A 20,041-nucleotide genomic window follows, 5' to 3' on the forward strand; every position below is an offset into this window, starting at 1 on the left:
GGCTGAAAGAGAAAAAAGGTCGAAAATATGCAGCTCCGCTTCCGAAGATGCACAACTTTGAAGAAACTGTTCAAATGTTCAGCTTTGTTTGTGCATTCTCTGCTCAGTGGCTCACGGCCCAAACACTCCCCTCATGAAAAGCAAAGTCCGCTCAAAAATGTTCCGACATGAAATTTCCCTGGACTTGTTTGTTTCTGTTTGCAATAGCCATACTGTACTGTAACGTGGTGTGGTATAGCCGTGGTGGGCAACGCTGGTAAAATGACGCCACCCTCTCGTTAACTGATCCACTGCCTGCTATCTGCTCACATGCTCTGATAATAATAGCTGTGTAGGACTATACTTTCATAATTGGTCAAAAAATAAATCTGTTACACCTAATTCTGTCTCATGGAACTGAATGAAGAATAATATATTAATATATTGATATTTAACATTATTTTAAAACAGGCCAGTTTTCTGTTCAATTTTTGTGTGTAACTTTAAATAAAAGTGTGGTTATTTTATTTTATTGGCTTGTTTTATTTTTTTTTAATTCAGATTCAGTAAAATTATTGAATTTAATTAAAAAGTCTTTCAAGTGCTTTTCAAGTGCTTCACACTTTTTTCAGCACTTCAAAGCTTTGAATATTATCCAATTTAAATGTTGTTGTTGTTTTTTTTTTAATAAAAAAAAAAAATGTTTTTTACATCTTACTGTTGTTAATAAAAGTTAATTTTATCTGCATCTTAACTCGGGTGATTTAGTGTCAAATGTGCATTTCCAAAAAATAAATATAAAAAAATAAATATATCTTATGTTTTTCTTAAATACTTTATTGTACAGTGAAATATTAAGACTACAACATTTTGGTCAAATTGTGCATCCCTATGAGCAAGGGATTTTATTTTTTTTATCACATTTTAAATGGCAATTTTATCAGGAAAAAAACGCAATTTTTTTTTATTTATTTTTTTCCTAAAATTGTGTAGCCCTAGTTCATTGTTTGTTTCTTTAGATTGAATTAATATACAGTTATTTTTAGTGTCACTATTCATCAGTAGTTTTTTCTCTTTGATTGTAACAGAGCCGTTTCATTTCCTGTGCCAATAATAAACCAGCTGCAAAGTGAGAAATTGGCAAAGAAGTGATGTTTCAGGAGTTGATGTCATATTGCTGGAGGTTTACAGATTGTGTACGCTGAAGATAAAGTGCCATCTAGTAATTCTATGAGGTTTTAGCTTTGGGAGGGGTGCGTTTTATGCAAGCTAATCTGATGTGGCTCAGGTCCAATGGGTATTTCTCACAGGAAGACACGGCCTTTAAGGGACTGTTATTTTAAGATGTTTGCACTGTGTTTCTCATTTCCGTTTCTTGCTTTATTTCGTGCTTTTGTGTTCTGGACACTGGTGTTTACACGTGACTTGTGCCCAGCTCAGTTGATAATGATATTCTGCTCTGATTTGTTAATCAAGTTGTTAATTAATGATTGCTGGCCTTTTTGAGATTTATTTGGGGGGAACTGTCTCTTTATATCTTATTTTCTCAGCTTCTCTTTAATTTATATATCAATATTTTATTGACCATTAAGAGGAGGACTGGGGCTGTCAAACTCCAAAATGACAAAAAATGCTATAAAAGTATTATAAAACTGGATCCTAAAACTTCAAGTCTTCTGATGTAATACGATAGCTTTGCATGTGAAGCTGAAATTTAAGTCATTATTCACTGATAATGTTGTCTTGTAATCTGCTGTAACATTGACACACATGTGAATGTTGTAATGCCGCAGGTTGAGACCTTAATTGGCTCTGGTTGAGATGGATGGTGTAATCCTGCTGGTTTATTCAGAGTGAGAGCATGAGAGAGACGCACAGTAGTGATACTCATTTAGGTTTTGATGCTTGATTTTTGCCTTAATCTTGAGTATGTCGCTTTAAGATACAGCATTGTATACTGTGCATACTGTACAAAATTCAAATACATTTTGTGGTCTGCACCGACTCGCACATGCAATCGTGTCTCTGGACCGGAGCTGACTGTGCTCACACTAACGTGAAACCACACTTCATTCGCCCCAATGGAAAGTATGTTTACACGTCTTAATCATTCCCTATCCCCTATATAGTGCACTATGTGCCATTCACCATGTAGAAAATAGTAATTGTGTGAACAAGTGACCGGTTTCAACCAAAGTTTCAGCTTCTATTTATAATGTAGAGGGGTGAGACTAGCTTATAGTTCATTCAGAAATGCGTTATTGCGTTATAAAAATGAGACGCAGGCAGTGGAATGAGAAAAAAGGCAGAGTTATTAAACGTGAGTTGAACTTTTTTTAACTTGACCGCCGTGTTTTTAGAATGCCGTTTTTAATGGGTGAGACGCTGCAAATGACGCGAGACACGAGTGCAACACCCAAGCAAGTCTGCCAAACATAAAAATAGGACAAAGAGCGCAATGGAGTGCAAAAACCTGTAAATACTACTACTGTATGTTTGATATTTCATGGTGACAGGCTGAAAGCTGCTGTTGTTTTCTGTTTTTACAAAGCATTTGCTGTTAATAATAGCCTATTACTGGTGTTATTTATTGCTATTACTTTTTGGCTAAGAAATATTTAGCATTTTTCTTATTTTATATTATTTCTGAGTATATAGGATGTGTTTAAGATAAGTTTGTAATGTGTTTTACAACATTTGCCTTCGTATTTCAGGCATATTTTCTGAAAAGATATTGAACAAATTGTTTTACATTTTACACCATGTTGATCACTTCATGTGTGGTGCACTTGGAATGGAATTTTTTTTAACCAGATTGTTAATAAAGAAAATGTTACTTGAATCATATTGTAGTTAAGTTTTTAAGTTAACTAGTTAAACAGTAGGCTAAAAAAAAAAAATCAAAATCGTGAATCGGTCTATCGTTCTGAAAATCGAGATTTTATTTTTTTTCCGTATCGCCCAGCCCTAGTTTGAATGAATGATTCAATGACTCACTCAAATACTTGACTTGTTTCATTACTGGATGAATCAGCTTTTTAAACAAATCCTTTAAATGAATGATTCAATGACAAATATGTTTTTTAACAGTCACTTCTCGGCACCTACTGGTGTAATCGGTACAATCGTTATTTGAAGCATCAGGTTAATTTCAAAAGGTGATTTGTTGTTACATAGAATTTAATGTGATTTTAACCCTTTTTTGCACTTAATATATAGCATTGTGATGTTTATGAAAGCACTTTTCTGTTTGTTTAGCAGTGTGTTTCAAAGCGTTATCCTAGCAGGGATTCCTAAAGTTTTTGTCAGATGAACTCCTTTGACATAAAATCTCAGGGGGTACTTCAGTTACATATTTTAAGTTAAAGGGTTAGTTCACCCCAAAAATGAAAATTCTGTCATTAATTACTCACCCTCATGTTGTTCCACACCCGTAAGACCTTCGTTCGTCTTCAGAACACAAATTAAGATGTTTTTGATGAAATACAAGGGGTTTTTTTTTTATCCGGCATTCTGATGCAGAACCTGGAAGCGCTGAATGTAAACGGCTTATGAAAATGACACAGAAGAGAAGAAATTGTTGAATAAAGTCATTATTTTTGTTTTGTTTTTATGCACAAAAAGTATTCTCGTCACTTCATAACATTAAGGTTGAACTTAATGTTATGCACTGTAGTCACGTTGACTTTTAACGGTCTTCAATACCTTTCTGGACCTTGAATGAAGGTAATTACGTTGCTTTCTATGGGGGATTAAAAAAAAAAAAAAAACTTGGATTTTATCAAAAATAATGGACACAATGATGGTTAATGGTCGCATGACATGCAGGGAAACAAATGTTTTATTTTGATTGCTTTATTTTAAAATTATTTATTTTAATTTAGCATCTTTAGGATTTCAGTGATTATTTTAAAGTGTTTCCTTCTTTTAATGTCACAAATCCCCAGTAGTTCCCTCATGAACCCTTCAGGTGTTTACAAATCATTTTTGTTGCATTTATGCTGCAAAGATAATTGTAACATCTTTAATTTTTAGTTTACACCAAATCATCTCACACAGAGTACCTCACTCATTTATTTAATTTAATTGTCTTTATCTATCTAATGCGATTTTTGTCTCAACAAAGACTTTCTTGCAACAAGTCAGATTTATTGAGCCAGACAAGTTTGTGTGCAGTTGTCATCTTCTCAACTCTTTCTCCCATGTTGTTAATGGAGGATTGTAACTCCTGTAGAGTTGCCTTAGGCCTCTCTTGTGCCTCTTTTCTCTTAGTGCAACACCCAAAGGGCCGGGTGATTTTATGCAGGTGCATAACTCACATTTGTCACCTGTAATTATAGCCTCAGAGAGCTTTAAAGTGTATTCATTGCTTTGAAAAGTTCCTAACGTTCCATCATTTTTAGAATGTTCCTGTTTTTCAAATTCAAACACAAATTTGAAATATTTTTCTTCCAGTATTTTTCTCAATACATGTGTCGAACTAGAATAGATTCATTCCGGATTCATACTGACATTATCAGAAGATAAAACATATGAGCAGCTATAATCCACAGGTTGTATCACATGTGATACAATTTATGCAAGCTTGTAGCATTTGAAAATCTTATATCTGAATTTACATGTTTTTTCCCCCCTCTTCAGTTCAAGTTACTCGTCTGCAGCCCTTGAGTTTGAGAAGGAGCACAAAATCAATCCTGTGTACGACTCACCCAGAATGTCACGGCGTAGTTTGAGACTACAGACCAGCAGTGGTTTCTATGGTGACAACAGCCTCACTGAGCTTGCTGTGAATCACAATGTCAGCTCCTACAAGCGGACCAGCACCACCACCAGCGGCGGCAGCAGCAGCGTCAGCAGGTCAGATCTTCATCTCTCTGTCAGTTTAAGATAACAAACCAAGTGTGCAACATTATTTCTTATCAGTAAACTCACACAGCCTCATGCCAGCACAACTACGTGAGGTGAGACGCATGTTTAGAACAAAATTGTCCTTGCTCTGTTTTTGCCATCATATGTGGCAATTGAATCTCTTAAAGCCATTAAATCCATTTATCTTATTACTGTGGATATATTTACTTCAAGGGAAGGAGGTTTATCTTAAAATGTATTAATATTTGTGTTGAATTCTGCAACTATAATAATAATAATAATAAGTTTTATTTATATAGCGCCTTTCCAGGGCTCAAGGACGCTTTACAATGTACAATTATCAAGGAAGAGATAATACGAGTAGACAGTGATGAAAAACAATAATGGACAGGGAAGCATACAGAAGAATAGAGTCAAGCACAATAAAATACAAAACAGGACTTAAGAGACATAAAATAACATTCAGAGAACTATTAGTTAATTAAGCAGAGCAATCCATCAAATCAGAGGTATAACATTGAGAAAACAAGTGAGTTTTGAGTATCCCCAATTCAGAGATATTATTAACACAACAGAGTGAGCGGGGGAGAGAATTCCAGAGTTTGGGCGCGATAACACTGAATGATCTGCCCCCCATTGAAGAGAGGCGATGCCGAGGGACGACAAGAAGACCAGAGTCAGAGGAACGTAGTGAGCGAGTCGGGGTGTAGGGGAAGAGCATGTTACAAAGATAAGGGGGAGCTAAGCCATTAAAAGATTTAAAAGCGAGCAGGAGAATTTTGAATTTAATACGGTAGGCAACTGGAAGCCAGTGGAGATCATACAAAATTGGGGTGATATGAGCAGAGCACTTGGTATGGGTGAGTATTCTAGCAGCAGAGTTTTGGATGTATTGTAATCTGGAGATGGAGCTGGCAGGTAGACCAATAAAGAGGACATTACAGTAATCAAGGCGTGATGATACAAATGCATGGATGACAGTTTCAGCGTCTTTGGTACTGATGAAGGGACGGAGTTGGGCAATGCGCGTAGATGAAAGAATTCAGATTTGGTAATAGAGGTAATATGAGACTGAAAGGAAAGTGTGGAGTCAAAGATTACACCTACATTTTTAACAGTATTAGATGTTCTGATGTGGGAACCAGCAATCTCACAGGTGAAATTGGTAGAAATATTGCTGGTAAGTGAGGGAGTTCCAATGAAAATAATCTCAGTTTTGTCCATGTTAAGTTGCAGAAAATTTTAATTAAGCCAATCTTTTATGTCTTTCACACAAGCAGAGATTTTGTCAGTTTGGGCAGGTAGGGCAGGTGTGCAGATAGAGTATAATTGAATGTCATCTGCATAAAAATGATAGTTAAGACCATGACGTTGTAAAATCTGACCAAGTGGTGTTATGTAAATTATGAATTATAAAGGCCCGAGAACGGATCCCTGGGGAACACCTCGCTTCAGGGGGGCAGTAGGTGATCGAAAATCCTTAACTGAGATGTAGAATTGTCTGTCAGAGAGATAGGAAGAAAACCAAGAAAGAGCAGTACCAGAAATACCCAAATCTGAGAGACGAGAAAGAAGTAATTCATGGGAGACGGTATCGAAGGCAGAGCTGAGGTCAAGTAGCAGAAGTATAGACAGAGAACCAGAGTCACCAGAAAGCAATAGATCATTCACTACCTTTACAAGTGCAGTTTCAGTACTATGGAGGGGCGAAAACCAGATTGAAAGGGATCAAAGAGATTATTTTCAACTAGAAAAGACTGGAGTTGGGAGGCAACAGTGCTTTCCAGTAATTTAGCTATGAAGGGTAAATTTGAAATAGGACGGTAGTTAGATAGAACTGAGGGTTCAAGGTTGGATTTGGGAAATATACAAGTGGTGACAGTCAGCATTACAACTTAGTAAGAGAGGTTGTCCTGCAATGACTGACATGTTAGTGCTTGAGTAAAATGAATACAATCTTTCCAACCTCTCAGAAATTCCCCAAAAAGATATAGGTTTGTGTGATCAGCCTGGCAGCACATATTTTACATGACTTGCAGCAGGTTCGTACAACTTAACTGCCAGTGCTTAATTCTGTGTCAGTTAAGTGTTTAAGCATGCAAATTTATTGAATAGTTTTTTTTTTAAGTGGACGAGTAGTTTTTTTAATAGATGTGTTAAAGATACATCTAGAAAAGTATTAAAGATAATAGATAATAGTGGTTCAATGGATCACATAACTCACGGTTTGGATCATATCACTGTTATTAAGTCACGGATCGGATCATTTTTCGGATCAGCACAAAAAATAAATAAATAAAAATAAAAAAAATTGGGGGGTGGGGGGTAACTTTGCATTTATTACTTTATACTACTCTGATACCACAGCAGAAACTACTAGCCTAACTAATACATTATTAAAGGCAAGTGAACAGACTGTAAAAAGAACAAATACTGTACACCAATTACAAGCATAGATAAATACAACATAAGTTACAAATATAGTATATATAATATATACAAGTATAAGGTCTAACTGTAGTATTACTTTTCATGTACAGAAATGTAATAATTAAATGTTAAATGACACTGTTCATTGTATACATTTAATATAGATTAATTTTTGGTTAAAGCTGTTTGTTGTTTGATTTACATGACAGACAACAGCAGGTATTTATAGGTTGCTGTCACTTTAAGAGTAAGACCCCATGCACTCACACATCCGATAGATACACATCCGAATTCTCACCTCTCACCTTGCCGAGAGGGGTATTTTGACTGACATAATGCGTGTATGTGTCAATCCAAGTGTATTGAGGACGCGAAAGAGAAATCAATTTGGAGTTCGCAAGCTATCTAAAACGCGCCTCTCTCTCTCTCTGCGAGCCTTATATGCATGTGCGTCTGTGCGCACCTATAACAGCGTGGCGTGCGATACCAAATTAAATCATCTTTTGCCTCTTCTAGCGCTGGAATAGTTTTATATCTATTGAATGTGTAAACTAGCAAGACAAAACACATGCAAATGATTATCTTTCACTCTATTGCGGTTAAACTTGCAATTTATCCGCGAATCACATGCGTGCCGAACCGTAGGGCTTGGTCCGTACGGATCACGGATCAACAACGATCCGTTTAACCACTAATAGATGATGATAATAATAATAATAATAATAATAATAATAATCTATAATAGATGTAGAAAAAATGTGTTAGAGCTTTTGCATAGTGGTTAGTGCATATGCTTCTGATATGTTCAGTTTTGTCTGTTTGTTTTTTTTTCAAGAAATTAATACTTTTATTCAGAAAGGATACATTAAAAAGGCCATGACATGGATTTTTTGTATTATTTTAATATGTTCCTTGAGGTTCACTTATGTTAATTTGCACAAAAAATAAATAAATAAATAATTTGCACACAAAATATATATATACAGGTGCTGGTCATATAATTAGAATATCATCAAAAAGTTGATTTATATCACTAATTCCATTCAAAAAGTGAAACTTGTATATTATATTCATTCATTACACACAGACTGATATATTTCAAATGTTTATTTCTTTTAATTTTGATGATTATAACTGACAACTAAGGAAAATCCCAAATTCAGTATCTCAGAAAATTAGAATATTGTGAAAAGGTTCAACTTTGAAGACACCTGGTGCCACACTCTAATCAGCTAATTAACTCAAAACACCTGCAAAGGCCTTTGAATGGTCTCTCAGTCTAGTTCTGTAGGCTACACAATCATGGGGAAGACTGCTGACTTGACAGTTGTCCAAAAGACGACCATTGACACCTTGCACAAGGAGGGCAAGACACAAAAGGTCATTGCAAAAGAGGCTGGCTGTTCACAGAGCTCTGTGTCCAAGCACATTAATAGAGAGGCGAAGGGAAGGAAAAGATGTGGTAGAAAAAAGTGTACAAGCAATAGGGATAACCGCACCCTGGAGAGGATTGTGAAACAAAACCCATTCAAAAATGTGGGGGAGATTCACAAAGAGTGGACTGCAGCTGGAGTCAGTGCTTCAAGAACCACTACGCACAGACGTATGCAAGACATGGGTTTCAGCTGTCGTGTCAAGCCACTCTTGAACAACAGACAGCGTCAGAAGCATCTCGCCTGGGCTAAAGACAAAAAGGACTGGACTGCTGCTGAGTGGTCCAAAGTTATGTTCTCTGATGAAAGTAAATTTTGCATTTCCTTTGGAAATCAAGGTCCCAGAGTCTGGAGGAAGAGAGGAGAGGCACACAATCCACATTGCTTGAGGTCCAGTGTAAAGTTTCCACGGTCAGTGATGGTTTTGGGTGCCATGTCATCTGCTGGTGTTGGTCCACTGTGTTTTCTGAGGTCCAAGGTCAACGCAGCCGTATACCAGGAAGTTTTAGAGCACTTCATGCTTCCTGCTGCTGACCAACTTTATGGAGATGCAGATTTCATTTTCCAACAGGACTTGGCACCTGCACACAGTGCCAAAGCTACCAGTACCTGGTTTAAGGACCATGGTATCCCTGTTCTTAATTGGCCAGCAAACTCACCTGACCTTAACCCCATAGAAAATCTATGGGGTATTGTGAAGAGGAAGATGCGATATGCCAGACCCAACAATGCAGAAGAGCTGAAGGCCACTATCAGAGCAACCTGGGCTCTAATAACACCTGAGCAGTGCCACAGACTGATCGACTCCATGCCACGCCGCATTGCTGCAGTAATTCAGGCAAAAGGAGCCCCAACTAAGTAATGAGTGCTGTACATGCTCATACTTTTCATGTTCATACTTTTCAGTTGGCCAAGATTTCTAAAAATACTTTCTTTGTATTGGTCATTAGTAATATTCTAATTTTCTGAGATACTGAATTTGGGATTTTCCTTAGTTGTCAGTTATAATCATCAAAATTAAAAGAAATAAACATTTGAAATATATCAGTCTGTGTGTAATGAATGAATATAATATACAAGTTTCACTTTTTGAATGGAATTAGTGAAATAAATCAACTTTTTGATGATATTCTAATTATATGACCAGCACCTGTGTATATATATATATATATGGGGGGAAAATGTCAAGTTTCTGCCTTTATTTTGACCCTCTGTCTGAAATGATCTGTTTTTAAGGGGTGGGTCCTTTAAGGCTTGTCAGTAAACGGCCACTGTTATGATTAGCTAACATCATTGCATAGGAAACAGTATCAACACCCACTCGCTATTGCAAATTGAAAACATTATCCATGTAAAACCATCGTTTACAGTCAGAGCATTATGAAATCATTTACTCATGGTTTGTGATGCAGCTGCTGTCAGATCTAATGCAGTTGGCTGCTTCATCTTTCAACAAAAGTTTCTTTACTCTCCATTAAACTGTGCCTCGCTGACAACATAAAATGCTCCAAACAAACATATAATCCTCCACCGCGATCCAGGAAGCCATTAAAATAAACCATCCACTTGTTTCCGAAGCTGGGATCCTTCTGAAGTCTGTACAGACTCAAACAAGCTGTTAAAACTGGACATGTCAAAGCGAACGTTCTTTCACTCTTCCATTTGTCTTGTTGTCGGCAGACTCAAGTACGTGGAGTATATCAGAAATTAAACGTGCATATACTGTATCCAGTGTAGACACCATCAGTGATTATAATGGGTTTCTATTTGCTTTTGATGCGACACTTACATCCAGTGTTTTCAAATGTCAGCTGTTAAGCGACTGAACAGCAGTGGATGGGGCCTGTGGTGAGATGATGTATAACTATTCGTCAATGTCTTGCTCTGGAGGCAGGCATATGCAACTCTGTTTGCCCGTATAATGTCACAGATCACCTAATATCAAAACAAGCCGTTTTTGGAGTTTCATTAAATCAATGCTTCATTTCCAACGAGGAGGTTGTTTTAAGCAATGAAACTTGCAGGATGTTTTAATGGTGCCAAGACCTCTTGTACTGTATGTAAAAGGTAACTTTGGCAATATTTCTATATGCCACATAAGAAAAAAATGCACAAATTTAGAGTGGCAGCAACAAATGTTATAATAGAAGTGCATAGTGAGACTCACTTTCAAAAGTAATTGACCCACTGTATTTTTTTCCCACAGGTCTGTGCGGAGCAGGAGGCAGCAGCAGGGGTCGTCCATGTACGAGTCTCAGAGTGTGACTCAGACTCCACAGAAAGATCAGGGCACATCAGACCTGAGCTTCATCAGTACAGCCAGTGATGCGTCTCTGATCTCCAACCTGCTGGATCAGTCCACGCTCAGACAGAGCTCTACCACACACACATACTCTGGTCAGTGGCCTTTCACGAGTCAACATGAAGTCAAAACTGAAACCATTTACATTTTTAATGCATGTTCCTGGTCTTATTGTGCACAATAAATCAGCGCTGCTTATTGTTTCTAAAGTTTGTCTTTGAAATATTTCATTAAAACTGGCAAAATGTCAAATGTAATTGTAATTTTAAGGCAAATGTCACGCTGTAGCTTTTGCTTATTTAGGCCTGACTATATAAACTATGAAACTATGCATAAACAACTGTTTTTGTAGGAAGTTCAAGATTTTGTTTAAGTTAGCAGAGTAAACAACTCTGCTAGGCCAGGTCAAGCCAAGTTATCATCTGTCCTCTGTTTCTTACATCAGTTTTAAAGGGGTTCTTGAATATGATTTCACTTTTTTAACTTTAGTTAGTGTGTAATGTTGCTATTTGAGCATTAAGAACGTCTGCAAAGTTACGACGTTCAAAGTTAATTGCAAAGGGAGATATTTTCTTTTACAGAAATTGCTTTTTAAGAACTACAACAAACGGCTAGTAGGGACTACACCGAGCTTGTTCCCGGGTTGGTGACATCACAAACCCCAAAATTTACATAAACCCTGTCTCCGGGAACATGCAGCAAAGGGGGCGAGGCCATGTTGGGCTGCTTTAGAGAAGAGGAAGAGTTGTTGTAGTAGAGTGTTGTTGCTATGCAGTCATTTTACACCAGACTGCTTCACAAACGAGGGTCAATTCAATGCTGGATTTGCACAAAAGATTAACATGACGGCACATGCTAGTCAATGAGTTGAATCAACTCCACAGCAACTACATAAATTTATCCACTAACCATTCAGAAACGTCCAGATTCATTCTAAAAGTTGTAACTTCTTCCTGAGTCTCTCCATCAGTGTCCGACTCCGCTTTGAACGGTGTAAGGCTGAACACCGTTACTGACAATCCTCATTTTGGCTGTGTGAGACTCTCCAGCTTTGTTGTTGTTGAGCAACCGAAGCGCAGGCTGTTAAAGCTCCGCCCTCTTCTGGAAAGTGTGCCGGGAACAGCGGCTCATTTGCATTTAAAGGGACACACAAGCTATAATAAATGATCTGTAGGGTATTTTAAGCTGAAACTTCACAGACACATTCTGGGGACACCAGAGACATATATTACATCTTGTAAAAAGGGGCATAATAGGCCCCCTTTAAAAAGGATTTGCTATGCTTTTTTACATTTTTAACTTTATTTAGTGTGTAATGTTGCTGTTTGAGCATTGAAAAAGGTCTGCAAAGTCCTCCAAAGGGAGTTATTCTCTATATCAGTAAACACTGTTTCTGAACTACCTGAAACGCCTCCATTGTAGTCTTGAGTTTTCTGGGAACGAACACGTCACAATATTCCTTATTTACATAATTCCTGCACTAGGCATATGCAAAATAAAGGGGCGAAGCCTGGTTGAGTTTGTTAGTAGTGTGTTGAAACTTGTGGTTATGGTAAGAGGCTAGACATTTCCAAAACACGTTTGAAGGGGTCGACCAATCACAACACACTGGTCTAGCTGACCAATCAGAGCACATTGTGTTTTTCAGAAGGAGGGACTTAATAGAGACAGGAACTAAACAGAGCGTTACTGACAGACTGGGAAGAGAGGAGCTGCAATAATGGAGAATCTGTGAAAAAATGTTTTTTTTTAACATTCAAGCATGAAAACCTACTCTAGTAGACCCAAGAACAAAATCAACACTTTGTAAAAGGGCATAATATGGCCTCTTTAACAGTGTGCTTTGACTTTTTTTATTAACTTATTTGGTATTTTTCCTAATGTTGTGTTCAGCACAGAGAAGAAGAACTGCTCAGAGCTCTCTGTTGGGGAATGGAGATGCCAGTAAAACGGAGGCGCACACTAATCTGGCAAACGGCTTTATCTGTAAGGACTGCTCGTTCCATGCAGATGGGAAGGAGGAAGAAACGGCATATACTTCACCGTACTCCAAGTCTTCAGCATATCGGACAGCTGCAGATGCCACTATGACCACTTCTCTGAACAGTGTTGACCAGACAGGTGAGGACATCATTTAGTCAATTGTTATACCTATTGAGCATCTTTATTTCTGGTTCAGCATAAATATTTGAAGTAGAGTTGTCAGAAATTTTAATTTTTTTATTTTTATCATGCTGTGTGTTTCAGCTCATGACAGCTACTGTGGCAGTGTGAACGTGCGGGATCTGGCGACCGCAGACAGCCATCTCAATCTCAACGGGTCCCTCTGTAAGTACACACAGGATGTGTAAACAGTCCTTCAGGCAGTTACAGCGGCTAACAACATCTACATTTAAAAAACGCTCAGAAACTACTGCAAATAATATATAACATAACATATGGTGTGGACTCTTGTGTGAAAATTTTTCAGTAGCGAAAGAGCATCAACAGAAGTCTAGATAGAGTGTGGTTGATTTCACTCTTTCTAAACTTCTGAGTAGAGTTGATGTTCATGTTTGTGGCTCCTGAGCTCCAGGATTTTTGAGCGGTTATTTGTTGTTGTATGGCTAGTTTAAGGGCAGAACCTAAGCCTGATGGTCAACAGAGCATGTGATGGTCCTTTCTGAATTAAGTAAAGGATATCAAATTATCCTCTCAATGTTGTCAAACAGAGTGGCAATGGACATGCCTACAAACTTAAGTTACTAGACACTTTTTATTTGGCCTTCCTGTCTTTACATCTTAGAGTTTTTTTATTATTTACATGATGTACATTATATTTTCATTTGAATGTATTATTTTATAGATTGATATTTTGACGCACACTACCATTCAATACTTTAGGGTCAGTAAGATTTTTTTTTTTTTTATGTTTTTGAAAGAAGCCTCTTTTATTTAATCAAAAATACAGTAATATTATTAAATAATATTATTACAATTAAAAAAAAAAAAAACTTAATATATTTTAAAATATTTACATGATCCTTCAGAAATCATTCTGATATGCTGATTTGGTGCTCAAAAATGATTTCTTATTATTATTATCAAAGCTGAAAACAGTTGTTTTTAATTATTAGCAATTATTTTTTCAGGATTCTTTGATGAATAGAAAGTTTAAATGATTAGTTCACTTCAGAATTAAAATTTTGTGATAATTTACTCACCCCCATGACATCCAAGATGTTTATGTCTTTCTTTCTTCAGTCGAAAAGAAATGAAGGTTTTTAAGGAAAACATTCCAGGATTTTTCTCCATATAGTGGACTTCAACGGTTACCAACGGGTTGAAGGTCCAAATTTCAGTTTCAGTGCAGCTTCAAAAGGCTCTACATGATCCCAGCCGAGGAATAAGGGTCTTATCTATCGAAACGATCAGTTGTTTTAAAAAAAAAAAAAAAATGTATCTACTTTTTAACCACAAATGCTCGTCTTGCACTAGTTCTGTGATGCGCCACGCATTACGTAATCACGTTGGAAAGGTCACGCATGACGTAGGTGGAAAGTACTGCGGTAGGGCGAAAAATTTCATTTTCTCCTCCAACTTCAAATCGTCCGACATTGTTGTTTTACCCTTTTTTTTTTTTTTTTTTTTTTTTTTGAAAAGAGTGTTTGACTTGGTCTTTGCACGTTCACTTTGTAGACACTGGATTGGTACTTCAGCCCACGTCCATGTGACCTTTCCAACGTGATTACGTAATGCGTGGCGCATCGCAGAGCTAGTGCAGGACGAGCATTTGTGGTTAAAAAGTATATAATTTGGTCATTTTCTAAAAAAAAAAAAAATCGTTTCACTAGATAAGACCCTTATTCCTCGTCTGGGATCATGTAGAGCCCATTGAAACTGCAATTTGGACCTTCAACCCGTTGGTAGCCATTGAAGTCCACTATATGGAGAAAAATCCTCAAATGTTTTCCTCAAAAACCATAATTTCTTTTTGACTGAAGAAAGAAAGACATAAACATCTTGGATGACATGGGGGTGAGTAAATTATCAGGAAGTTTTATTTCTGAAGTGAACTAATCCTTGAAAAGAACAGCATTATGTGAAATAGAAATCTTTTGTAACATTATAAATGTCTTTACTGTCACTTCTTTCAAATTTTACTGACCCCAAAAGGTAGTGCATCACTTTGAATATATTATTTTATAAATGTATATTCTAGACTTTATTCATACAAGCTATATTTCTTTCCATGTATGTATTTTCATTGCGTTTTATCTATGATGTTGATGTCGTCATTACTGCTGACTTACAGGCGATGACTGCAAAGGGAAGCAGCACATGGAAACACACATGGAGCATAAGCGCTATTCCTACACCCGCCACGTATTCACAGCCTTGTGGGCCCTTGTTTCTTACACAGGTTATACACCTTCAGATCTTTACACACCTTCCTAGTAGACATCGACTTCAGTGTCTCTTTCCAGGAGAAGTTTCTGTGTTTTTTTTGTTTTGTTTTGTTTTTCTATAAGCTTTCATGACATTACTTATGTTTTCTATCCATTTCTTTCCTGAAGACTTCACTAAGGTGTAATGAAATTTGGTTGAAAGATATATTGGATAGCAGGATGTTGTCTGATCGTCTTCTGTTTTAATGGCACACTCTCAGGTTACGGTCTTCTGAGGGTTTGCCGAAGCTTCGGCTCTGCCGGTGCGTTCGTGACTCGGAAGCTGAAGTCCGTTCTGTGGTTGGCAGTGTGTTCTCCAGGTCGATATAATTCAGACTCGTCTTTCTCTCTCACTTCCTTCTCTCTCTCACACCAGTTTTTGGCTTATTAGACTTCCACAGTATTTGATCAGTTTTCAAGCACAGTGAACCCACATGACTTCTTTCTGAAGACTGAAATCATTTTAACCAGCACTTCCTTTCTTAACTTTTCAGCGCTGGTGATTCGAGTGCACCCATCTCTGTATCTGATTCTTTGACTAATGATTCTCTTCCCTAAATCATTTAAATCTGTCAATGTGTTACATGGACTGACTTTCACTCCATATAACTTCCTCTTCTGCTCTTACACATGTGCTCTGAACAGGGAAAGCAGCGACTGGCGCCTTCTGGTGGCTGGGAACAGGATGGTATCAGCTGGTGGCGCTCATGTCGCTGATCAACGTCTTTCTTCTCACCAGGTTAAAGTTAAAAGTGTTTAATCCCTTATATATTAATTGTGATTTTGCTTATTTTTTTTAATACACTCTAGTCAAGTTATCTTTATAGTGCTTTATACAATAGAAGTTGTTTCAAAGTAGCTTCACAGTAATAAATAGGAAAATAACAGAATTAATGATACAAACTTCATCAAATATGAGACAAGCTCTAAAAAGATAATGGTATTCAGCTCAAGTCAGTTCAATGTTGATTCAGTTCAGTTCAATAACAGGGTTGATGTTGCAAAATTCATCAATTTTGAAAAAAATCTGATTCAGCTATAAAGCAGAAGACAACAGTGTCATTATTCAGCTAAATTCAGTTCAACTTTGTTCTCATCTAATAGTGTAAGTGCAGTCAAATCCATAGTATTGCAGGATATTACTCTAATCATGTCATGAGCTGTTTACATGTAATCAGATTCCAAAAATTAAGTACTTGTAATTAGATTATATTACATTTTAAAATACTCGTACTCAGACTACAGTTACTTTTTTATTGATTACATGTTATTTCCACAATGGCAGTACATTTTTCATAATTCATTGATTCTCTCCGCTTCGTTTTTTTTAAAATCTTTTAAATTTTTGCTTTCTAAAAAAAAAGCTTCCAGGTTTGTGACCAGCCACTAGTCATGTGAATGTCACTGAAAACTGAGACCCACAGAGCAGTTGATCACTGGATTTACAGAAATCATTTCTTTTAACAAGTGTTTTCTCAATATTGCAGCATTGCATATCTAATCAACTCCTGACGAACTCATTGAGTCATTTAACCATGTTTTACTGTCTTTGGAAGGATTTTGTCTTTGTGTACAAATTTACATAATTTCATATTAACATGCAATGCAGGTATTCCCCAACTTTTTTCCAGCTGAACCTCCTGAGATTTTAAGTTAATAAGTTATGCCAATAATAATAATAAAATTAAATCCATGGTTCTCTGATGCCTGTTAATGGTCACATGACATGCAGTTAAACAAATAAAATATTTTTTTAGTAAGTGTTTTATTTTGATTGCTTTTTATTTTAAAATTATTTATTTTAGATGTAAAATTTTTATGATTTAATTGCATAATAGCTTTTCATTAAACTCACAAACCCCAGTCTGGGAAACCCTGACTTAATGTGATATTTGATACACTTCATGTTAATGTTGATAAAGAATGGAATATATTTTCTTTTTCTTTGTATATTTATATCAATATAGTGGTACAAGATTATCCTATTCAAATCAATGTGATAAATTAGTTTAGTCAAAAGTAATCTAAAAGTAGTCAGATTACATTACCTTAAATGTGTAATGTAATGGACTATGTTACTAACTACAATTTTTGTCATGTAATTTGGAATCAGTAACTGATTACAGTTTGTAAATAATCTACCCAGCTCTGCTTGTGTACATATGATAAATAAATCTCTCTCTCTGTCAGGTGTCTGCCCAAACTACTGAAGCTTCTTCTGTTTCTGCTACCCTTCCTGCTGCTGTTCGGTGAGATTTGAATTGGATTACTCTTTTAACATTAAGTATTCAAATTGCTTTAATGACAATATTACAAATCAATCCAGTTTATTTAATTTAAGCATCTGTATGTATGTATAAACCAATGTAAAGCACTTTTACAGTGATGTACCTATGCATGTATTTTTGTTCTCTTCCTGGTATTCTCATGCTGACACCAAGCAAAAATAACCGGATTTGCTTGTTTAGCTGATATACAGATAAACACTGCTGTTCAAAAGGGTTTTTTTATTTATTCAACAAAAATTAAATTAATTAAAAATAAAGATATCTATTAGGTTACAGATTATTATAATAAACCTTTTTTTTTTTTTTTTTTTTTTTCTCAAATAAATGCTGTTCTTTTTATCATTCTAGTCATCAAAGATGAAAAAATGTATCACAGTTTCCACAAAGATAATAAGAAGCTCAACTGTTTTCAACATTAATAATAATCAGAAATGTTTCTTGAGCATCAGATCATCATATTAGAATGATTTCTGAAGGATCATGTGACACTGAAGACTGGAGTAATGATGCTGAAAATTCAGCTTTACCAACACAGAAATAAATTACATTTAAAATATATTACAATAGAAAACAGTTATTTTAAATTGTAATAATATTACTGTTTTTACTGTATTTTTGATCAAAAAATCATTTTTTTTTATTTGGTAAAATCTCCTATTTGAATCTAATATACACAGACAAGTTATATTAAAGACAGTCATTGTTGTTGCAATTCCTTTTAGTGACACTAATGGCACAGAATCCGTTGTAATGATCCAGACATTCCTTCACAAAACCACTGGCACTAATAAACAGCCACACTTGAGCAATCATCTGTAGTTATACCCAGATGGTTTTGCTTATTCTCTCGATTGCTTTCACTCTTATCCAAGATTGCACAAACACACACATTCTCTTTCTTTTTCTCTCCCTCCTTAAGACGCTGATGTGAAGTTGAAGTTGTAGCCCTATAATACCTTTAGTAACTTAATAATGAATGATCGTATTCACAAAAGTGCCTTTAAAAACTATTACCATTGTGTTTTTGTACCAAAAAGTCCATAAACTCCTTATATGTGCTTTTGAATAAAGACTATGTGATATTTAGAGATCCTGTCTCTAAGGTTTCCCTCTTCTCTCTGTTTATAGGGTTATGGTATCTCGGTCCACCCATCGCTCTGTCCTTCCTGCCAGCTGTAAACCTCACAGAGTGGAAAACAGCGGTCTCCTCTGTCGCATCACTTCCTGCCCTCCTTTCTCTGCCATCTCTTCCCTCTTTACCTGCACTACCTTCTTTTATAAAAGAACCACTAGTTAAAGAAGAACACATCCCACCTCCAGCGATCTCACAGGTAACGAACCAGGGCTGATCGGTATGGAATGATATCTAGAGTCAAATCTGATACATGTCTGATTCATTCAGCAAAAGTACATGATTTTAATCTAATTCTATTCTACTCTGTCAGGCTGCTTCAGAGTCCATTAACAGCGAGCGTTTGGCTCGGCTCGAGCAGCGTGTGGCAACACTTTGGGAAAGCGTCCAGCAGGGGGAGCTGAAAGCCAAGCAGCAGCACGAGGAGGCAGTGGGTTTCGTTCAGGCCCTTCAGGACCAGATAAACACGCAAACAGACAGAGAGAGTCTCGGCCTGTGGGTCTCACAGCTCCTCGAGCCCAAGTTCACCGCGCTCAAGGGAGAGATGGAGAGAGAGACGGTCAGCAGGGCGGAGGTGAGAATGAGTGCGCTTCTGTTTTACCCACCAGGTTTTGTACTCTCCTTCAGTGTTGTTAAGATCTTTAGTTATATTCACTTACATACAAGGTTCAAAATGATCTTTAAAAAGTAAATATTTGGAAACATTTTTTATGGGGCGGTCATGCTTTTAAGATATTATCCACTGATTCCACTGATTAGATGTTTTTCTTTCATTATTAGATGTCTTACAATAACTATCAAGTATTAGATTGTATATAGTTGTTGTTGTTATAAAGTTTAAGAAGTTTAACTGTATTTTTTTTTTTTTTCCTTGAATATTGCGTTTGAAGCAGATATATCTTAAAAAAAAAAAGAGGAAAAAAATTTGGAAGCATATTATATGGGATTGTCCTGCTTTTAATGTTATTATCCAACAATTTTATTCAGAAACAATTATTAGATGTTTTTCTTAAATAGATATCTTAATTTTTACAGTTTCTATCAAATAACTAAGTGAAAGATTTCATTTTTAGTGATTATAAAGTTATGAAGTTAATTGTATAATTCCTTGATTTATTTATTTATTTTTGCCATGATTATCACCTTTGAAGCTGATACGACTTTTAAAAAAAAATCAATAA

General features: G+C 36.3%; 1 protein-coding gene across 5 annotated transcripts in view; it reads left to right on the forward strand.

Annotated features, from left to right (window-relative positions):
* sun1b (Sad1 and UNC84 domain containing 1b) overlaps window positions 1-20,041 on the forward strand; it is a 41,313-nt gene that overhangs the window by 15,559 nt on the left and 5,713 nt on the right. For 4 of the 5 annotated variants that reach the window (XM_051888614.1, XM_051888610.1, XM_051888613.1 and 1 more), the window contains 10 exons: window positions 4,621-4,836; window positions 10,918-11,108; window positions 12,907-13,134; window positions 13,261-13,341; window positions 15,308-15,415; window positions 15,662-15,760; window positions 16,086-16,179; window positions 17,631-17,689; window positions 18,857-19,059; window positions 19,174-19,434. In XM_051888614.1, coding sequence (XP_051744574.1) covers window positions 4,694-4,836; window positions 10,918-11,108; window positions 12,907-13,134; window positions 13,261-13,341; window positions 15,308-15,415; window positions 15,662-15,760; window positions 16,086-16,179; window positions 17,631-17,689; window positions 18,857-19,059; window positions 19,174-19,434 — 1,467 coding nt within the window. In that variant the 5' untranslated portion in view covers window positions 4,621-4,693. The remainder of the gene's footprint in view (window positions 1-4,620; window positions 4,837-10,917; window positions 11,109-12,906; window positions 13,135-13,260; window positions 13,342-15,307; window positions 15,416-15,661; window positions 15,761-16,085; window positions 16,180-17,630; window positions 17,690-18,856; window positions 19,060-19,173; window positions 19,435-20,041) is intronic. The other variant, XM_051888612.1, reaches the window with a different exon arrangement.

Source organism: Ctenopharyngodon idella, chromosome 3 (assembly GCF_019924925.1).
Source record: "Ctenopharyngodon idella isolate HZGC_01 chromosome 3, HZGC01, whole genome shotgun sequence".
Lineage (NCBI taxonomy): Eukaryota > Metazoa > Chordata > Actinopteri > Cypriniformes > Xenocyprididae > Ctenopharyngodon > Ctenopharyngodon idella.